The sequence below is a fragment of the Cyanistes caeruleus genome, chromosome 2 (assembly GCF_971803275.1).
Source record: "Cyanistes caeruleus chromosome 2, bCyaCae1.hap1.1, whole genome shotgun sequence".
NCBI classification, from domain to species: domain Eukaryota; kingdom Metazoa; phylum Chordata; class Aves; order Passeriformes; family Paridae; genus Cyanistes; species Cyanistes caeruleus.
This window is the reverse complement of record NC_141702.1, coordinates 43914435-43936173: the sequence shown is the minus strand read 5'-3', so window position 1 is coordinate 43936173 and position 21739 is coordinate 43914435. Positions and strand designations below refer to the sequence as shown.

At 39.1% G+C, this 21739-nt stretch overlaps 1 protein-coding gene across 1 annotated transcript in view; it reads right to left on the bottom strand.

Annotated features, from left to right (window-relative positions):
- The window catches only part of CRYBG1 (crystallin beta-gamma domain containing 1), a 97610-nt gene that overhangs the window by 61875 nt on the left and 13996 nt on the right, over nt 1-21739 (bottom strand). The window contains exon 2 of the mRNA XM_086876708.1: nt 4128-4257. Within this exon, the coding sequence (XP_086732834.1) occupies nt 4128-4257 (130 nt within the window). The remainder of the gene's footprint in view (nt 1-4127; nt 4258-21739) is intronic.

Sequence of the window (21739 nt, the reverse complement as noted above, 5' to 3'; positions counted from 1 at the left end):
GCAAAGGCAGTGATAGAATAAACTCATTTAATCCATTAATTTGACACAGAATCAAAATGGGCTTCCATAGCCACACCTGGGTGTTAGAAGTACTCCACCCGGTTTCCTTCAATGAATATTCATGTCACAGAACTGAATCTTTGTGTGAAAGGCAGTGGCTGTGTTCAGGTAGCAAGTAGGTGTGAGAACTCTTATCTAGATGGAGAATCCTGAGAAACCTTTGGACAGGTACCTGGTTATAAATCTGAAAATAGGACTAATCAACACCTGAATATAAGAGCAGAGACAGCATTAGAGCACACAGATGCGACTTAGAAAAAAAGATATTGAAGCCAAAGTATCTCTCACGTAGAATATTTAAAGTCTAGATTTTTGTGATCATTATTCCTAATGCACAGAAAATATATAAATAATGAAGCATTAAGAACTCTATTTTCATTCACTGATTTTGCTATCAGCAGAAGCCAATCTAAATTTGAAATTGTTCTCTAGGGGAATAAATGCCTTTCAGTGTAACTATACAGAAACCTATCGGCTTAACACCTGTTTGTTTTTAACTACATAATTTAAGGTCATTTGAGTTTGCCATACCACAGGTAGGACTCCTTCACCCTTGGTATCAGTATTTTGTCACTGCTGAACCTGCATGACTGCAAAATACATGTTTTATCTGTGATTTGGCTCTCAAATTAAATTATTATTTATCCAAAGAGAATGAAATTAATCAAACATTCAGGATGTTGTTTCTTCATTCATAGTGAGAACACTGGCCACACTGTTTTATTAATAAGTCTAGAATATATAAAAAACCAGATTATTGAAATCATGGCCACAGCTATCTACTTCATGCAGTATAGGCTATATGACAGCTGAAGCAATCCTCAGTGTGAATCCACACAGACATTCTAAATATAAACAGGAATCTAAGAAAGCTATTTTCCCCTCACTTGCAAAGAAACTTAAGGATACCAAATGCTCCTATTTAGCTTCAATTAGCAAAACTGGAAAATGTAACCAGTGATGTAATGTATTATTTGGGAAAAGGAATAAGCTGAGTTTTAGCATAGACACTATAGAAATAGTGTACTTTGTGGATCTGACATCTAGAAATTATTTCTGAGGGATTTTTAATATTTAATAATGTGTTATCAAATGTCTATTTGCCAAAATACAAAAAGATAAACAGCTAACCTTCAATTTCATTAAACAAATATTTTGCATGCTAAATAGCACAGGACTAGGAAAGTCAAGAATCACACAGAATCACAGAATAGTCTGAGTTAGAAGGGAGCCAGAATGATAACTGAGTCAAACTTCTAAGTGAACGGCCTATAAAGGGATAAAACCCAAAAATTAAACATATACTCAAATTTTTATGATTTTTAATTTCTCATAGATCCAGTTACCTCCAGTAACTTAATAAACATTTGCAATTTGTATTTTGATAAAAGCACTCTGAAATCTCTCTTTCATTGTCATATAATGGACATTTTTGGTTGTTCCAACCAGAAGCTTACAGTAAACAAAATTATAGATTCCAGATGGCCTTGCAAAGGGAAAGAAAGTGGAAATCTCTGTACAGAACCAGAAGTACATTTGAATCAACCTCAGAAGTATCTGATGAGAGAGAAATACTGTTATAGAATGATAAGAGAGAGCCTCTCTCTTCCTAAGAAAATAATGTAGTGAAAGGAAGTATTTTTGCCTTATAATTTGGACAACACAACATTTACTCATTGTGTAATACTATAAAGCAAGTGATCTTAAACATTTTTCAACATCCTGCTGGTTTTTTACCATCACTATTTATGTAAGTCAAACAAAAAGAGAAACAAAGTTGCACTGTTCATCAAGAACAGTTGCTGTGCAGTACAGGAAGAGGCAAGGTGAAGATTTGTTAAACAATCCTGGAAGAAGATGAAAAGGGAAAACCAGGGTATACTGTGATAGAAGTTTATTATAGACTAGCTTTTAGGGTGGAGAGAAGTTGTGTTTTTTGATCACACAAGGGAAGCATCCAAAAGGACAGAACCTGATGGGTTTAATTACTTCTTGAAATTAATTTTTTTTTTCTGTTGGAAAATAAATACAAGAAGGAGACAGTCCAACAAGTTCTTGGAATATGCTGGGGACAGCTTTTTCTTTAGAAGGCAAAGAAAACCATTAAGGGAGTGGCTATTTTAGATCTTCTGCTGACTAGTAGGGCATGAACTGGCTGAGAGTGGAAGGCAATCTAGGTGAAAGTGAACTCCACCATTTAATAATCAATACCATAAAAAAGAAAAAGAAGCAAAATCAAATTACTTTTTTTCCCTAGAAAACAAAACCAAAATTTTATGAGCTCCAGAGACTGATAAGGTAGGTTTTGTAGGAAGACTGTTTCATTAACAAAAGAATGTAGGAGAGCTTGTCTTAGTCATTGCTGGAGTCAGATCTTAATTACCTAAGGTAAAAGGAATAATATGAATTAGGAAAAAACAGAGGATGAAACAAATTAGTCTGCGTACATTATTCTGCAAGACTTTACTCAGTACATTTACCTTTGAAAGGTTTATGAACAGATTTCCACAGAAAGAACAGCAACACAGAGGAGCCTGATGCAAACAGCTTATGTTTTCTAGTGCACCGTTTTCTACCACTCTCCCACAAGAAATTAAATCCCAATCCCCATAAACCATCTGTCATCAGCAGGTGAATGTGTTATTACACACATTAGGAGATTATCCCAATACAAAAGAAACTGCTGAATTCACACACACACACTCCCCCAGGCAACTTTCTTGATTTTTACGATTTATCTAACAATCAGACTTTTGCGTTATACATTGAAATATAAAATTATGTGGCCTAGTCTCACTTTCAGAAGCTTCATTTAAAAGATTGTTAATGCTCTTAGTAAAAAATGGATTGATTCCACGTTAGAGAAATGACACCCCAACAGTTTAACTTAGCTGCAAGTATGAACAAATTATTCCAAAAGAACTAAATGCCAATTCAGAGTTTTCTAAGCAACAGCTGAACCCTCCTATTCTTTCCACTGAAAAATATCAAACATCTACTTGTTCTTCTAGAAGTCCTTGCAAGAAGCTAATATACATAATAGTAATAGGGTGAACAGCACTTTTTTTTTGTTGGAAAGCCCATTTCCCAGCTAGCTCTACTACAATGGAATGTCATCCCAGCACAGTAATGTGCCCTTTTGCTGTTCTGTAAAGAACTGAGATATTTTTGTAGGATGTTTCAACAGTATCAATAGAACTAAGAACCTGAATGAGACCAAAAGGGATACTTGGGGTTTGTGTTATTTGTGTATTCAGCTGAAGACAAATGACTCTTTTCCAAATGCAGAAATCAGTAGATGAGACTTGCTGGCTTGAGACGACTGAAAAATGAATGTGTTTGTTTTAAAGACAGAATATTTTAAGCCTCCATCAAATATATTCAGAAGAATATTAGTTCCACAACCAAGAAGAAAGCAACTTTTTCAATTACTGGCCTGCTGAGTGCTTTTGTTAATGTGGAAAAATAGTATTTCTCTCTCCACGGAAAGATTACAATAAAGACAAGAATGGCATTGCACAACTTTGTCTGCAATCTGAAATTAAGTTCTCACATTAGAACAGGAGTAATTAGCATTTTCCCTAGCTTGCTTCCATGCAGTAATACTGCTGCCAAGCAAATGAGTAACACTCCATGAGCTAAATGAACACTAGAAACAAACGTGTAGCCATTCCTCCTCCTCTGGGAAAAAAACTTACAGAGAAAACAGTGCGGGTTAGGTGGGGAACTGTAGAAAAGTAGGTGCTGTTCTTTTATTATTTTGGCTTACGTATTTTTTTATGAACAAAAGGAAAAAGCCATATGGTTTGTGGGAGGATGTGGAAGATCTCCTCGAGCCATTTTCTTTTTTGTGTCTTCATGCCAGCTACAGTCATTACGCACCTTCCTTATTTCCGTAGATGTTATTAATTTGAAAATTTTCCAGTACTTTAAACACAGCTCTTTTAAAGGAAGATTACAATTATACTTTGTGTTAAATTCTGTTTTCAGAATAGACACCCTCATGATATATGTGTGTTTGTGCACATCTACACTTATAGAAACACACATATTTAGTTTTCTCCTACCTTTCTAAGAGCTGCTGGTAATGAGGCAGTAGACATTGATATCGCTGGGAGAGCGTAAGAGTGGGGGCAGATTACTGATGGTGTTTGGTTCTCCTGAACAGTGTAGCGTTTGCCCGATACATCATAGTACCTGCAAGGAGAAGAAACATCCTTCAGTTAATGCATCCTAGAAAAAATAAAATAAAATTAAAAAAAAAAAAGCCTGAATAAGTATTTGCTGTATTTCTGACAAAACACTAGACGTTTTCCCCTGTTGCAGTGGTTCAAGGCTTCTGGTACTTCCAAAGTTTACTGCTTTATTTTAGCTAAACTACTTGCTCCTCTTCTTAGACATTAATTCATCCCACCTGCTTTAGCTCTCTGAAACTAACCTGTCAGCTTTTTCCTGGTAATAAAACAAAAAAAATCCAAATACAATACTCAGCAGGATAACCACATCAGAGCCACAAGGCAGAAAAATTAGTCGTCTTATCTTCTGTCACTCCACCTCTTCAGAGACAGCAGATTACAACATTTGGGGTTTATTACATCACATGTTCCGTTCACTTTCCTTCTGGAAGCTGTCTCAGTAAAGAATCAGTTGAAATCTCAGAACAAGTCACTTACTGGGCTGTCACAATGGAAGTGTACGTTATTTTTAAAGCAATACATAAATTTTAAACAAGTCAAAAACTTGCTTAAGGAACCTAATTTTGCTTATGTTTATTCCACAGTGTCAAATTTCAAATTCTAAATCCAAAGAATGTAAAAAAGTTCATTTAATCTCCTCACATGAGAAAAATAAAATAGTAAAAACTGACCAAGTTATAAAATGTCTTCCATTTCACTGCCTGAAAAATGGAAGTAGCAAGAATCCAGAATTCCCTGAAGACAGTTTTATTAAAATGTTGATAAATATAACAGTTTAAATCTAAATATAAATATAATAGTTCATATATTTTTGTCCTTCAGATGATTCAACAATTGGTTAAAATGCAGTTTTGAAAAGATTTTGATATTCTTTTTCAAAATTAGACTGAATTTTTCATAGGATCATAGTACAATTCAGGCTGGAATGGATGCCAGGAGGCCCCTGGTCCGATGTCCTGCCTGAAGCGGGGTCAACTATGGGAACACACCAGATTGTCCAGGGCTTTACACAACCAACTCCTGAAAATATGCAAGGGCAGAGACATTGCAGCCTCTCTGGACAACAGTGAAAATGTTTTCTCTTACATCTAATCTGAATCTCTCCTTTATCAACTTTCCACTGTTGTCTTCCCACCATGCACGACTGTGAAAAGCCTGAGTTCATCTCCATCACCACCCAAAGCTGCCTCCTCTCCAAAACTGAACAAGCCCAAATTCTCCATTCTCTCTTCACAGGGCAAGCAGAGTCTCACAGGCAACCACCCTACTGGTGGCCATCCAACTCACCCCAGTCTGAAACACTGAGAGATCTCTAGGCAGAAAAGACGCCCTCACATGAAGTATTTTGCTCTCACATACACACAAAAAAAAGTCTCTAAAAGTTCTTGTTTTGTTTTGTCCTTAAAATATGCATATTTTCCATTTTGGTTGGGACAAAACTATATTTTTCCCACAGGCTTCTTTTCCAGACTCACCATATTGTCTCAAATCCAGCTCTGTTTGTACAGTGTTATTTGCAAATTCAGTTTTATAACTGACTTTCATATAGAGTTTTCAAAGAGTGAATAAGTGAGCAGGAAAGCCTCAGGCATACTTATAAAGTTTTTCAGTTTATTGCATAATTGTGGTGAAAATGTTTTGACATTTTAACACATATCCCAATAAACATGTGCAATTATTTTGTTTATTTACCTATTTCTGAGGAAGAAACTGCATCACTCTTAATAGCTGGTTACCTTCCCCAGGACATAGCTGACTTTGAGCTGTCCATCTTGATTTTCATGTTCTGCCTCCACCGATAGAGCTGGCTTTTGGGGTGGTTCCACACACATTTCATGTGAGAGAATTCAGAAGTCACATTAAAAAGCTTCTCAGGTAGTGCTGAAAGATCCTGTGTCACCCTACCCTGTCTGCAGTGGATACTGCTGAAGGGAGTAACAGCAGGCTGGGGACTGTCAACTCCTTGACTCAGAGCAATGGAACAAGTGACATGATATGGGCAGGAGACCGGGAGGGTGTTTGGCTGAAGTCTGGCTAAGAAGTCAGGCTGAGGAGGAGGAAAATAATGGCACACCAAGGGAAGTGGATGGAAGAGCCGTCAGCTGTTGAGGTGACACTGACACTCTGCAAGAGGCCACCATTCTCCTTGGTGCTGCTGGGCTGGTGACAAGCATCTGCACCCCGAGTGATATACAATGAACGTGTGTCAGAAAATAACACATCACTGATCCCAAATGCCAAAAGGACCCCAGAGAAAGCTCTGGAAGCAAACACTTTCTAGGTAGGAAGATGGGATATTTCACCAAAGGATATCCTTTGTCCTGCTACAGAAGGGGGCTGTGCTGGTCCCCAGGCAAGCCAGCAACATGCACCTGGGAGCCGCCTGCTGGCTCCCTTCCAGCAATGAAGGCTGGGCCTCCTTGGGGACATCCTCACACCTTGCCCCATGTGCCCTCTCCTGATGGCCATCAGCCCCTGAGACACCTTAGACCTCAGGGTGCTGGCATGGCCACAGTGCAGTAGCCAGAAAGCTGCTGCTTTCAGAATATAGTGAAGCAGTACTGATTCTCTCAGACACCTTCCTTCTATTTTTTTTTTTTTAAAGGACAAAATTTCACACCAGAAACTGGAGCTTACAGAAGCATCTTGGGAGGTTTCAACCCAAAGATGTTGCACTGGAAAACAGCCAGCTCCAGATTTCCAAACAGGTGAGAAAAGGTACTCTTTGAATTTCTTCATGGTTTGAGGTCTATCCTCCCAACAATCTGCTGATGAGCTGAGCTCACCAGAGCCTCCAAGTTTTACTTTATGGCACCGGGCAGTTTTCCAGGGAAACACTGCAGAACGCTTCTCGCCTGAAGGCATGGGCATGCACACAAGCTCCTGAGGGCAAGACAGGGTGTGAAGGCACAGGGCTGCACTGCTTCTGCCCCAGCTGCCCAGCCAAATTTCCTCCTTCCAGCCCAGATGCCGAGAAGCTCACCCCAATGCATGGCAGAGAAACTCACTGTGGGGCAAGGACAGGTGGGGGGACAGTCACCATGGAGGAATCGAGGCACTGTCAACTCACACCCTTGCTTTTCTCACCCAGGACTGTTTGTGTAACCATACCCACTTGCTCAGAGCCCCAAGGCTCCAGAGGGAGAAGGCACTTGCAACACTCTGAGCATGTTGTGAAACCCTCCCAGACACTTTGCTCAGCAGTAACTACAACAGCCCCATGTTACCTATGCTGTTTCCAGCAAAAATCCAAACCATACCCCCATGCCTGCTATCACGAAGAAAATTAACTCTATGCCAGCCAAAACCAGCACACTTATTTTCACAGAGCTAGTAGTTACAGTGATAACTAATTTTACAGTGAAGCAAAGGAAGAGCAAGAAGGAGGCCTTGGAAGTTATCAAGCTTTTGGAGGGAGCATGAGGAGGAAGGAGAAGTTCTGTAGGTATGTACATCTTCTTTTTACCTGATTTACAATAGATATTGATTCACAGTAGAACTACTGACTGGAAAATGAAACCTCCAGATGGGAACTGACCTGGCAGTGCTCTCTTTATGCTGCAGACCACACAGTTTGGCCCCACCACTCTACCTCCATGCCTTAATACTTCACAGCAATACAATGTTATCTTATTAACTATCTTAACATATTGACTTGAAATATGACAATTACAAATAATGTTGAAGGGAACTAGCCTGTAGACAAAAATATATAAAGACAATGTAGGACCAATGAGCAAACAACTCACTAACAAAAAGAAGAAAAGAGTGGGTTGCCATACATTTTAACCTAACAGTGCTTACTAAACTAGCATCCTCATAAATTTTACAGACATGGCTTCCCTCATAATACATCATATTCAGCCCTGAGATCCATCTCCCATCTGCTGTTTTTCAGAACAGTCTTTAATCTGTACTGAGTAGATGGTTCTTGCCTATTAATTCCCACTTTTCAATCAACACAGTATGAGATCATTTTTTAAGAGAGAGCATGCATGAGCAACAGCAACTTGATTGCAACAGAAAGAAATTTTGTTTGTTTATTCAGATCCCCTACCCGGTCTTACCCCTCCCACACCACATCAGGACTAGAATTTTTCCCTGGGAGCAGCAAATATCAACTTGATCAGCAAAATGACTGACTAAAGATTTACTGCAAAACACAGAACAATATAAAGAGCAGTAAGGCTTCTCTGGTTCACCCGTGACTAGGATTGACTCGTGACTATGATAGATGCACCTATGCTGACAAATAATTTACCTCCCTGGTTCATTCCCTGGTCCTGGTCAGCCGTACCACACATGCATCACCGTGTGCTTGGACTCTCTTCTGAAGGGGACCGACTACTTCTCTCCAAGGAAAAGCCAAGGCACAGCTCTGTGGATGGACTCCCCTGAGGATGTCACAGCAAGGCTGGGACTAGACCAATAGTGGCTTCTCCTGCCCTCCACCATCCCAACAAGCCTCTTGTCCTCAGACAGCCTCTGTATGCCCCACACCCCGCAGCATACTTTTGGCATAATGCTATAAAAACACCAGTCTTGCAGGCAGCAAAGCAACCTTCACATTACTCCAGACACTTTGAACTGAAGCCACAAAAATATAATTATGATCTTAGAGCCATGGGGGCATCGGACCCAGGTCAAATGTTAGGCGGCACAAACACAAACAGTTCACTCCAGAGGCGAAAGAGGTGTGGATACATCTGTAGGATCACTCCTTGGGGCAGATCCTTTAGCAGTGTAGACTATTTTAAACACGGGTTTTTTAATTGTGCGTTATTGGAGTTGCTGTCGTTACAGCCTTAATATATTTTGAGCATTTCAAACAGCCTGCTCTGGGCTGAAGTTTTCCATACAAAGCCACTGCTTGTTATTCTTTCTGTCATCTTTTCCACAGAACCAGTATGTGGACTCTATGAACAGTCTGCAGCAAGCTACTTACCACATTTGTATCACCTCTTCCCACTGTCTCAGCAGTCCCATTTCTGTCTCCCTGGTTATAGAAGAGAAGAGCCAGCTTCAGCTCCTACACAAAGTGGCTGGGACACCTCTTGCACACACCTGCCTACTCACACAGAGTTTCAAGGGGTGGAAATCTGGAGCAGACACACAGGTCTTTGAAAGGACATATGCTTGGGGGACATGTACTGCATGTCTTTCTGTTGTGGGAGTGACACGATGTGTGTGTGTGATTTTTACAGGGAAACTGAGCATTTCAAACTTCTCCCAGGCCTTGGGACTGATGAATGGCTCTGAGCTCCTCCTCAGGCATGGCGCAGAGAAGTCGTGGGGAGGCACGCACCCTCTTGTGCCAGCACCCTGCCATCTAATGGCCAGGCTTCAGATTCACAGGTGAATCAAGCTTTACCTTTCTGCCTCCACCGTTCTAGATCCTAGAGATAGAAAAGTCTATTTAAACTACCTTAGGTCACATCTTGTCAGCACAGAAGTATTCTTACTGGCTTACTTCGAGGTGTTTTGTCACATGTCTTAATAACAGGGTTAATACCTCACCTAAAAGTACCCTTTGTTATAGTTACTCCACTCTGCCTTACTAATTCAGCCTAAATAATTCCCTCCTTTGTTTGGCAAATTCACACCATTTAAATACTTGCAGGCTTCAGCCGTGTCTCTCACTCACAACAATTATTTAGCATCATCTTCCCTTTTGCAAAGGAATTCCCATGTTCTCCTCTGTGCTTCCTTCTGACAAGACCTCTCCAGCAGAAATGTGTCCAGAGCTGGACACGATGTCCCTGATGGACTCTACACAAAAAAACCACAAAGAGCAGGTCTGCTGCCTCGTTGCTTTGTTCCACGATACATTTGCTCACACAAAGGCTGCACAGAGCTTTTCTGAGCCACTCTAATACCACAAACTTGTCGTACTTGTTGTCCACTTCCATTCCTACATGCATTTGTTTTTTTCTTTCTACCACCTTCACAGTACAATATATTAATTTCAGGTTATTAAATGTATTTGTTTGCATTTGGCAGTTTGTTGAAGCTCTAAGCAACTGCTCATGAGATGAAATGGCTCCAAGCTTCTGGCTTTCCTGCACTTCAAACAGCATGTAGCTGGAAATACTACAGTCATTAGGCCTTCAAAACATGTTTTTCTGTGTGCTAACACAGAGACACTGTGCTGTTCTGTAGCCAAATCTTTAATACAGTGAATCCAGGCAGCTTCTGGTTTCTTATTCCAAGTGATCTTCCTCCATTTTACAAAATTGAAAAGCCCCTCAGTCATGGAAATTACTGCAATTATTAATTATATTTAAAGTTAACTTCTTTAGCTCCTCTATTAACTAGGGAAAAACACTAGTTAATAAAAATTATTAGGGAAAAAAAAAAGACATTTCAGAAAAATGGATTAAAAAATCCAACAATAAAGTTGAACCATAAGGTTATCTGGAAATGTAGCAAATAATGGAGTTAGGTGCCCAGAAACCCAGCCATTATATAACTAGTTAAAATATTCATGAACAGTAGCATAGAGCTTGATCTAGACCAGGTTTGTGCCAGATGCGCATCACCCTTTCAGTATTTTGCCTCCTGATGTTCTCAACTATGGAATTACCTGAAAAATGTATCATTTTATATCCTGCTGTCTTAAGTATCTTTGTACCTTAAGCATCTTCACAGCAACTCACTTTTTCCCTTTTTATATCTACAAACCAGGTTATTATCATTCTGTATTGACGTTCCTACGAGGAGATGCATCATAAACTTCAGTTAAGGCCTACCACAAACAATCACTTCTCTCCAGTTGTATTTCTAGCCCTCATTTGCATAGGAAAAATCACAATCTAACAACAAACAAAAATTTGGTTTGGTACAAAATAACTGGTACATGTACTGATCAGCTGTCTAAAACCTCATTTCAAAGGAGGAATACTTTTAGTCATTTCATCACTTGGAGACTATTCAAATTACTTAAGTTTTCTTTATTCTGTAGTTTGAAGACCATTAACAAATTTTTGCAGTTACTACTTTTTATGAAACTGAACTCTCTCTGCTGATATGTAGTGATGTTTAAAACAAACCCCAAAACTTAGTACAATTTTAATACAAGGTATACTCCTCTAAGCATTTTTTTATCCTTTTTTTGGTCTTTTATTTTTCATTCTTCAGAAAAGCTCATTATTATCATCCAGCCACTGGGTGGCACCTCTACATAGATGCCAGGTGTGCCTCGACAAACTCCTGATGCCTTCAATAATCACTCCATTCCTCCCACAGCCAAGCACTGACCTTACATCAGCTTTGTGTAAACAGCCACATTTGGGAGACAGCTCAAGTTGGTTACTAAAAATGGGCTTTGTAAAATATTCCTGCAATTTTCTGCTGTAATTTTTCAACTCCTAACTTTTGGGAAAAAACAAATCTGTATAGAGAAACCTGTCAGGGGACATCTGGTTCCTTAAATATGTTTTAAGTATGGGCAACTTTTGATAGCATATGAAATTGTTTTGACAGATGTGCCAGAGTAAATATATAATAAACTTTGTTGATTTGTAGGAATATTTTAAAAGTCATGTTGAATATTATAGTGGCATCCTGCAAGCCCAAGCAAAGTTAAATTTCAGTTTTGGTGGGCAATGAACTAATAATATCCTTGCCCCTAGGTCAGCTGTAACTATGCTGCACTGGACTATCTCAATGAGTGAAAAGCTCATCTAGATATTTATACTCTAGCCTAGCTTTAAAGCATTGTATAAACAATAATCATCACACTGAGTTAGCTAACACAGGTAATATCTCATTTTATATAGCAAGAAGGTCAAAGAACCAGATGAAGCTGTTTGACCGAGGAGACGAAAAGCCAGCATCGCTCATTTCTTTAAACACATGATGCTTGTCTTCCTTTGTTCATATTGACTCACCATGACTTGAGGAACAGAAACACCACGTTACTGCATCATTTTCCTACTTTCTGTAGCTACATTGGGAGATACAGAAGGGTGTTTACAAATCCAGGGACATGAAAATGCTTTTGAACATGCAGACTTGCAGCCTTTCCCCATCTGCTCTTTTTATGTGAGTTTTAGCATTTCAGTTCAAAGTGACAGTTGAAAAAAATCAGCAAAGTTTGTGCTCTTTAAAGGTAGTTGTGAGCATCTAGTAATCTGCCTTGGACTAAAGTTCCACTTCTGTGGAAACAAACTGGAATTTATTCTAAGTCCAATTAATCTGGACAATTCCAAATACAGTGCAATTCCAGCAACAAGTAGGAAAGTCTTTAATTCTTGGGAAGAACATTTCTGCCCACAAGGAGGGATAAAACAGGTTTGTATAGACCAAAATAAGCGTCTCAAGTTCCCAGGAAAGGCCGTGCAGGATGGGTACAGAGGCAGAGGGAGGGAGGGATGCACTCACACACCTGAGTGCGAGGTCTTGTGCTGGGGACACCACCTGTGACACGGAAATGAATGACCACAGCTCCAGGCTGTGGCTGGGGACTGCAGCTCGCAGGAAGGTCCCCTTCAGCACAGGATCCCAGAAGATTTCATGGCCTTTCAGCAGCCTAATGCTCTACTCTGCTCCAGCCTCTCCTGCACCCACTGGGCCAGTGAGGAGACCCTGTGCAGGTCCCTGAGCCCAGCGTGAGAGTGAAGGCCGAATGAATGAGATGCAACCAGGACTTGTGAGGTTTGGCTGGTGCTCCATAAACTCATCCATTTATCTATGCATCAAAATCTTCATAAACCACACCCTGCAATTTCAGCAAAGGAACTCACCTAAAATGAGTTGATTTCATGAGCTAAATTAGCCCACTGTCTAGAACAAAGACAAGCACCTAGTGTGGTACCAGCCATTCCACATTTGCATCAATTATGCTGAGCCCAACTGAAACTCAGACTTTTGGCAACAAGGCACTGAGCCACTTCTTGCTCACAAAGTAACACAGCGGCTTACATTCAGTGGAGATTTGTGATTACAAATTGCATCAATGTAGATTTATTATGTTACTTCTGAGCATCAACAATCTAAATACCGAGGGAACCTACAGTTACAAACATGCTTCAGAAAAAAAACAGTATTTTTTTTTTCGTTTTTTTTGGAAAGCAGTACTGGAAAGGCACCAATTAAGAATGCAGACTTAGCTTTGTAAATCCCGCTTTGAAAACTGGCCATTAAAATTTTACTGAGCTTTAAGAAGAAAGGATGAACAATTTACTAAAATGAATAAACAACTTCTTTTTGATGTCAGGAATGGAAAATTGAACTGAAATGACACATTTGGTAAGAAGTAGCAGGAAAACACAGAGTTATACTTAGATAAGTCAGCTTGTATAATATGAGACGTTTTGTTGCTTCCAGACTTAATAATGGACTTTATAATTTCAGGCTTTAAGTAATTATAACTTTATTGCAAAAGTTACCACTACGGATTTTCTCATTTGCCTGAAAACATACATCTTCAGAGATTTTAATATAAATCCTAGATTAATAACTTTCATTTAAATTCCATGTATATTTCAATATGGAGTATCTGAGTGAAGCATCATTTCTTAAGAGATGGCAATACTGAATCACAATTTATGAGAGTGTTTAATGGGCCAGGTCCATGACTCTTATGTCTTACAGCAAACAACCTTCATCTTTTATGTCTATATACAGTTACATTTATGAAAACAATTAAAAAATGTTTTAACACAGACATATTTTTAGATGCAGCTTGTAAAATCTATTTTCCTACTTCATATGGCTTTTCTAGTCACGTGTCCAGCTGAAGAAGTAGCTCAGGGAAGTCTTGAAAAATATTAGACCTTTCAACAAGATAACAATAGAAAAGATGAAAAGATGACTCAAAAGCTTCTATCAACTGCAGCCACAGATGCATCATAGAAAGGGATTTTTGTCACAAATTCTAGCACAGCACCAATACAAGATACCATTTCACAGTACATTCCACAGCCCTACAGATTACCATCAGAGCTCTTCATTCTCACATTCCTTAAAATGCCATTAATGCAGTAATATAAATCGTCAAAAGTTACACATTAAAATAAACACATGGATGTGGATGGGTTTTCTACATACCTCCACAGAGGTCAGGCTTTCTGCCAGCTCAAATAGACATCATAACATGGATTTACACTACGAAGTGCTTCTTTGAAGTCGTATTGGCTTCTTCAGAAGGACTAGCTTACCGAGTAAATAGCAGAATTCAGGATTCCTTCTGGATACAAGCTCACTGAAGGCAGCCTACCTGCATCTCTGCATCTTTACAGAGCCAGAAGACCACGGGCTTCACCTTCAGAGTTTGTTTTGCTTCACCTTTTGAACAATGAGTTGTCTCCTAACAGTATTTTTGCCTCTTGTCAAGTCCATTTACCACACTCCTGTTTCACCTCCTTCTCTATTCTGCAGCTACCAAAAGTGATCTTGCAGGCAGTGAGAGGAGAAAAAAGAAAGGATGCAAAAAACAGAAGAGAGGGGGAAATGAAAAATGAAAATGGGAGGCTCCTGGGAAAGGAGGTGCAGACAAACTAGGGAGAGTATTTTTTTAACTGGGACACTGACAGCCCAGTTAATTTTGTGTAAGGCTTTGTTATTTAAAATGATGAGCATTTTGTTACAATTCAGTACACTTACTTAATGTTGCTTCCACTCTGTTCATTAACAGCTCTCTTCTGGATTACTAATCTACAAGGCCTTCAACTATTGGTTTTGAACAGCTCATCTTCCAACCTCATTGCTTGATCACCCTAGAATGCTTAAATACCTCCTGAGCAGGAAACACCTTCATGTTAATTATATTAAATGTCTGAGCTGGAGCCTACCAAGCAATTCTGAATACAGTAAACTAGGCACAGACTTTGTGATTGGTAAAAACAATGTGCTCCTACATTGCAACCACTACATGTAAAGAAAAATCCTCAGAAAAAACAAAATAAGGTCTCAACTTTGAGGAAGCTGGTTACAACAAATTATTTACATCTCCAGCACTGATCTGTGGCCACACCTCTGAAAAAGAAATAAGTTTATCTTGTCTCTTAGATTTAACAAACAGTCAGAGTAGAGGTGGATAATCCTAATTCACATGCACTTCTGCGTGAAAACAAGTTTGATTTGTCCACCATAAGCATTAACTTTCAGCCACACCTACTCTTCTGTTTGGCTCAAGTCTGTAATTAATGAAAGCTCCCTCTCCATGTGACAAGCAAATTTTTATATCATCCCCCTTATCTTTGATTAAAGATGCCTTCTATAAAACTGTAAGATTACTATGGTAGCGTTTGAAGCTGATTTAAGGATAAAAACTTAAGAGAGTGAACACGCTCTTAATAGCCTGCAGCTACAGCATCACATATTCTTATGTGTACCTGACCTGGTCTGCACCGAGCAGAAGAAGCCTCCATGGTGTTCACTGAAGGAAGGAATTTTCATTGCAGTAAATGTCATGCTTCAGCTCTTTGTCATCAAGAAATGAATTGTTTCAGTACAGCACTCAGTGACAAACCGCATTGTTCAAGTGTGTGTGAACACCATCTCAGGGATTCTGACGCTTTACGGGCTCTCGAGCGTGCAAGCTGCTGAAAGCTTCGAGTTTTAAAATGTCCACGTGACCATTTTAAAAACAGGCAAAAACCCAAAAGCTCCACATACAAAGTTTTCTGGTGCTCCTTTGGAGCCAAAGGTATTTGTACCATCCCAGTGTCTCAGTAGGTAGAGCAGCTCACTTTGGCTCTGGGTCTTACGCAAGGCGTCTAATTGACAGTTGAGTACAAAGAGTAATTAAGTAAACATCTCGAATCACAAAAAATAATTCTACTACCATTTCAATTGCATTTTAATTTTAAAACAGTTCACACAGTAAACTTTATCCTAAAGCATCATGTGGTACAAATGTATTATGAGCCCTGGACTTTACACATGAAATGCAGGTCGTTCTGGAGCCAGTTCAAAGACTGACTTAAGTCATCTAGGATGTCCTATTTACAATAGCTGACTACAGAGTCATCTGCCTGCAACTCTGTAGTTACCTGCTAAAACCTTCTATTTTAATTTCTGCATTTGCCTACTTTCAACCCTCTGAGGGCTAGAACCAGTTTAACAAGACATTTATCTCATCATTTGTGACCCAGATGGGGCAACTCATTCACAAGGGACAAGAAATCAGAATCTCCCACAGATAAAGCCTCAGGATCTGGGGGCAAAACATTTCTGATACTCAGTTTGAGACAGCAAAGTATTTTGTCTTGGTGATTTTTATCAAGTATAATGTAAACCCCTCCTTTCTTAACAACATTCCCACAGCTAAAGAAGCCACAGATCCCTTTCCAAAACCCTAAGTAATCTCCAAAAGGGAGCATGAGTAAACAACTGAGGTAATCAACACTCTCTTACTAGAAACAGTTATGCAAGGGAAAAGAAAGACAGCAGTCATGTTTTCATTGTATTAGATACACAGCGAAACAAGGGACAATTTCAAAATCTTTGGACCTAGTCTCCAAACCCAGACCTTCAAGCATTCTAAAAACCTCCTCTTCTGTGTGCAGTAAATGCACATTTGAAGACTTTTTGCACATTTGCTGCAGTCAACCTGGCAGCAGACCTTTAGGACTGCAAAGTTTCTTTCTGCAAAGATACAGACCCCAAAATCTCTGTCAAGAGATGTTCATTAACCATAATGCAGAACTGTACTTTTTTCTGTCTTCAAATGTGAAAATACCGACTTCAGAGAAGTCATGGATCAGGAAGAGGTAACTAAGGATGACAAATAATTCTAAATATTTGATGTTTATTTTTGAGATAGATAATTTAATTTGCTTAAGTTTTATGAAATAGTAAATTATAGATGTAAAAATGAAATGGCATGCTTTTGCAGAAGCATAGTAAGGAAATGGACTTACTGAAAGACCTCAGTTGATTTGTTTCAGAAGGCAGCACTGTAGCCTGGTCTGTAAGTCTGTTAATTACAAATCTTTAACATTAAAAAAAGTAAATGAAACACACCATTTTCTATTAATGTTTCCATTAATTAACAGGGGAAAAAAAAAGCAGGAGCTACAGAAACAAGAGGACACTGAAGTCTTGGTTTCCCTAATGAGAGCTAGTTCAACATAATTCTAATAACTCAGCTCTCACTAATTAAAACACACAACAACATTTTTAGGAACTTCAGAACAACAATGGCTGTACCTGGAAGCTGAAAGCAAGATTCCGTATCCTTCTCAGGCAATGGTCTATGAATCAAGTTCAGTTTTTCAAAATAACTTATGCAAGTATTCCAAATATTCCTCTTCCTTAAGCATGTGTCAGAAGAGTAGTGAAAATGGAGACAACAGACACAACTCAAGCTTTACGAATTTCAGCATAGAAATCTAGAATTAACAACCTGCATTTTACACACCCAGCTCATTCATTAAAAGTTTATTTTCTTACCACTTAAGTCTGTATAATGTAAGTACTACCCCAAATCCATTTTTATCCTCCTAGTATTGATCAGAACTCACGAAATAGGTTAAAATGAAATGTCAGTCTCCTAACATAAAATTTCCAGCTAAGGTATAGCTGGTATAGCCAAACACCTCCCTATGTTAATTGTCACAAAACAAATTAATAAAAGCAGTTGCGGTGGAGAAGAAAAGATGGAAACCCTCTAGAGGAGAAATACAAGAAGGGGCAAACCAAACTGCTTAGGTTATAGTCTGCTTTTCTTTTGCTTGATTCTATGTCCTTAGTCATTCTTTTTTAGTGCTCTACTGGCAAATACTCAGAAGAGCTGGCTCAAAAGTCAGTTTTGCTATAGAAACTTCGACAGGCAGTTAGTAAAGTATTTCTGTTAAAAGGCTCTTCTCATCCCTAGTAAAAAGGCACACGGTTTTCATGAAAGAAAAGCCTCAGCTGCCCCTTGGCTTTGTAAGGCACATGCAGCAGCAGTTCTGCACTGCACTCTGTACACAGGGACAAGAAAGCAGAGTTGCCTTTGAGAGTCTGGGCAGACTGACCCACAAACTGCAACACCAGAAGATTGAAGAGGACTGAAGGGTTTTGTTTTACAGCTAACTTTTTGAACTAGAACTGTCTGTCCTCCTAAACCCTCACCTTCATTATTAAATTGTAATTTGGGCTAGATTAAAGAACAGCAGAGCAGCATAAAAGGAAGGGTGCAAAACTAACCAAAATAAATACATTTAGGACAGATTATTGAGCAGATGTAAATAACAAGACTGTTCCAGCATATGAGACATAAAGAAATCGGAGTGGAAGAAGTAAAACACATCTGAAAGTATGAGAGATGAAGGAGTATGAGGACTTCTTCAACAATTAATAGAAGAAGGACTACTCAAGCCATTTTTTAACACATGTACTTCTCGGAGGAAATGTAAAGAAGTTTCAGGAAAAAATAATTTGTATAAACATTAAAGAATTCTCTGCAGTGATTCAAGTTTTTGCAATTTGTGTTTTCCGTCACACCTGTTCTATGTAGGTGCCATGTAAAAATTCAAACAAAAATATTAAGTAACACAATGTCATCAACAGGCAAACTGCATTAAAGCCAAAAGAAGAAAGTAAGAGGTAAAATCTAGTACTTATTTGCAGTTATGCTGAGAATCTTTTGAGTCTCACTGTGGTAAACACTGCACCAAAAACTGGGTACGTCCAGCAAGAGGGAAGGGAGGAGACACAATTAGACTGAAACATCTGCAATTATCCTAACAGTTTCAGCCCAGCAGCTGCTTCATCAGATTTATCACCACCAAGACCCAGCACCTGCCAAGGAAAACTTGTGGCAGGAGGCACCAACACCACAAAACACCTGGTGTGAACACTCAAAGCCACTGAGAGAGAATGTGAACAAGCTCCTGGGAGTCATCCAGGATGGACACAGCATCTCTACCCCTATGGTCTCTCAAATCAAGATCACAGGACCATAGTGACAGCCACACAAACTTGGTGGCATTTCCAGTAACCTCCAGGGTAACAGATGTACCAGTGACAACACTTCACTACCACCTAAGTGATGCAGGACAGCAGGGAATGTCACACTGTGGTAAGATATGATCACCCATTTGCTTGGACATGGATTTGTGTCCAAATTCATGCTTACATCGATTAAGAAATACAAACAGGGAAGTTCAACAACAAGTATTCAAAAAGAAGGCCTACAAAGAAGACAGAAAGCTTATACAATAAAAAGTCAGACAGTGAAATCATGTTGGATGCACAAATCTGTATTTCATTAAAGCATTAAAAAGACACTAGTTCATTTTATAAACAAAGTGGGGCTAATTTCTCTCTAATTATGTGATAAAGCATACTAGGAAAAAACAGTCTTTCCTAAGCAATATTATTAAGCTCTGAAGTCTAGGATTTATTTTTCCTTGCTCTAAGCTTACTAACTACAAGTGTTTTAATTAGTAAAAATTATCAAGGATTTTTCTAAAACTAAGCTGCAACTCTGGCCTCATGTGCACCCCAGGCAGTTCATTTCAAGAGCTTTCAAATGGCAATGCCATTTTTTAATTCTTTAAAAAAAAAAATCAGCCTTAAACTTCCTTTATTAATTAGGTGATTCCTACATTAAAGATCCTGTGTGGGTTTTAAAGATATATAAAACAATATTGTTCATCAGCTTTATATAAGAAAATATTCATTCTTTTTTGGCAACCTGTTTTATACTGACTTTTCTGATCTTCCAAGTCACAGATGGTTTTTTTGTCCCTCTGTCTTCCAAATTATGTACATGCATGAAACTCACCACACATTTAACTATCAAGGTTCTTCTATCAATTTTTCTGACCACAAAGCAATAAAACAAATATTTCAGTGAATAACAAATCATTAACTATGAATAAGTACCTAAGAGTGTGCACTGGGTCTGGCAGGAATGGAGTTACTCTTCTTCACAGCATCTCATACCATGCTTTATTTTAGATCAAAACAAAAATCCCCAAAAAACAATGACAACAAAATAACCAATCCCCCCCATAAAAAAACCCCACATCAAAGTTTCAGCTATTGCTGAATGGTGCTTGCACAGCACCAAGGCTTTATCAATTTCTCATACATTCTCCCCAGCAAGTGGGCTGAGAGAGAACAGCTGACCCAAACTGATCAAAGGGATGGATATTCCACAGCATGTAAAACCGTGCTCAGCAATACCAACACTGTTTTTGTGATGGAGAATGTTTCTCCAAAGTAGCTACTGCTCAGACACTGGCTGGCCACTGGTCCACTGGTGGAATTATTGAGGGACTGTGCATCAGTTGGGACTGTATTTCCTCTCCTTTGCTTATTAAGATGTCCTTATCTTGACCCATGAGTTTTTTCTTGCTTTTGCTCTTCCAATTCTCTTCCCCATCCCACTGACAGGGAGGAATGAGCAAAGTGAGTGGGTCCTTAATTGCTGGTCTAGGTCAACCCACCACCAAGTAAAATTCTCCTCATGGGGCTGGGATTGGGATTCCTCCACAATAAGATGTCCTCAGGAGATTACATATGTTCCAAGGCCTATTTATGGAATTCATACCATTTTTCGGTTATTGTGCAAAAACGTACAATGCTCTGGTTTTACTTCACTATGCCAAAAGGTTGGACTATTTCTTTCACTTAAAGCAAAAATGTTTTAATTCAATCCTCTGTGACTGTTCTAAACAGAAAAAAAAAAGAAGATAGCAGAGTTAAATCAGTACTGGTCACAAATACACTCCAGTAGAAACATACCTACTTGATAAGCTTTTAGCAGCAGTACCTATGCATTTGTTGTTATTCATCTGTAGCTTAATGCTCTTTGCATTGATGTCATAAAGAACAAAACACACCCAAAATTTCAGTTTTCTCATGAGCATGTGATCCCAGTCTGCCATATGTGTACAGCAAGTGGCTGCAGAAGGTGCCTATGCACTACAGATCTTCAGGAAAGCTAAGCAACACATTAAAAAAATTCCTTTCTTCTATTTGTGGTTGTCCACAGGAACACATATGAATAATAACAAAGGAATAATCAGTTAACTCAGAAGTGGGAAGGGAAAGGAAGACTTCAAGGAGTGTTTGGCTGAATATACCATCAAATCTGGATGCCCTCAGAAAACGTGTAGTATTTCATGAATGTGGAACTGTAAAACTGTTCTTTGGACCTCTTAAATAAGATAAATACAGTTTCTCACCATGCTGGAGATGCTACTTTCCCAGCAGCCTAGGTCAGTTCACCAGAGGACACTTGTTTATAGGCACAGAGCCTGCTCCCAAGGCTGTCTGCTGGACTACCAACAATACTGTCTGATGTAATGGCATGGTGCCAGTCCATCACTTCTTAGACCTTAACTCTCTGAAAAGTTCTTTGGAGCGCTAATCTACAATCACATCATCTTGGAGAATGAGCTGGAAGCAGGATCTCCAACACCTGTGAACTCAGTTACTGTCTTCCAAACATTTCTTGCCATGGGAACTGCTCCTGGGTAGATGTGGGGCTGAAGAATCTATAGGTGGGCCACCCTGTGCCCCCACAAATGCCTTGCATCTCT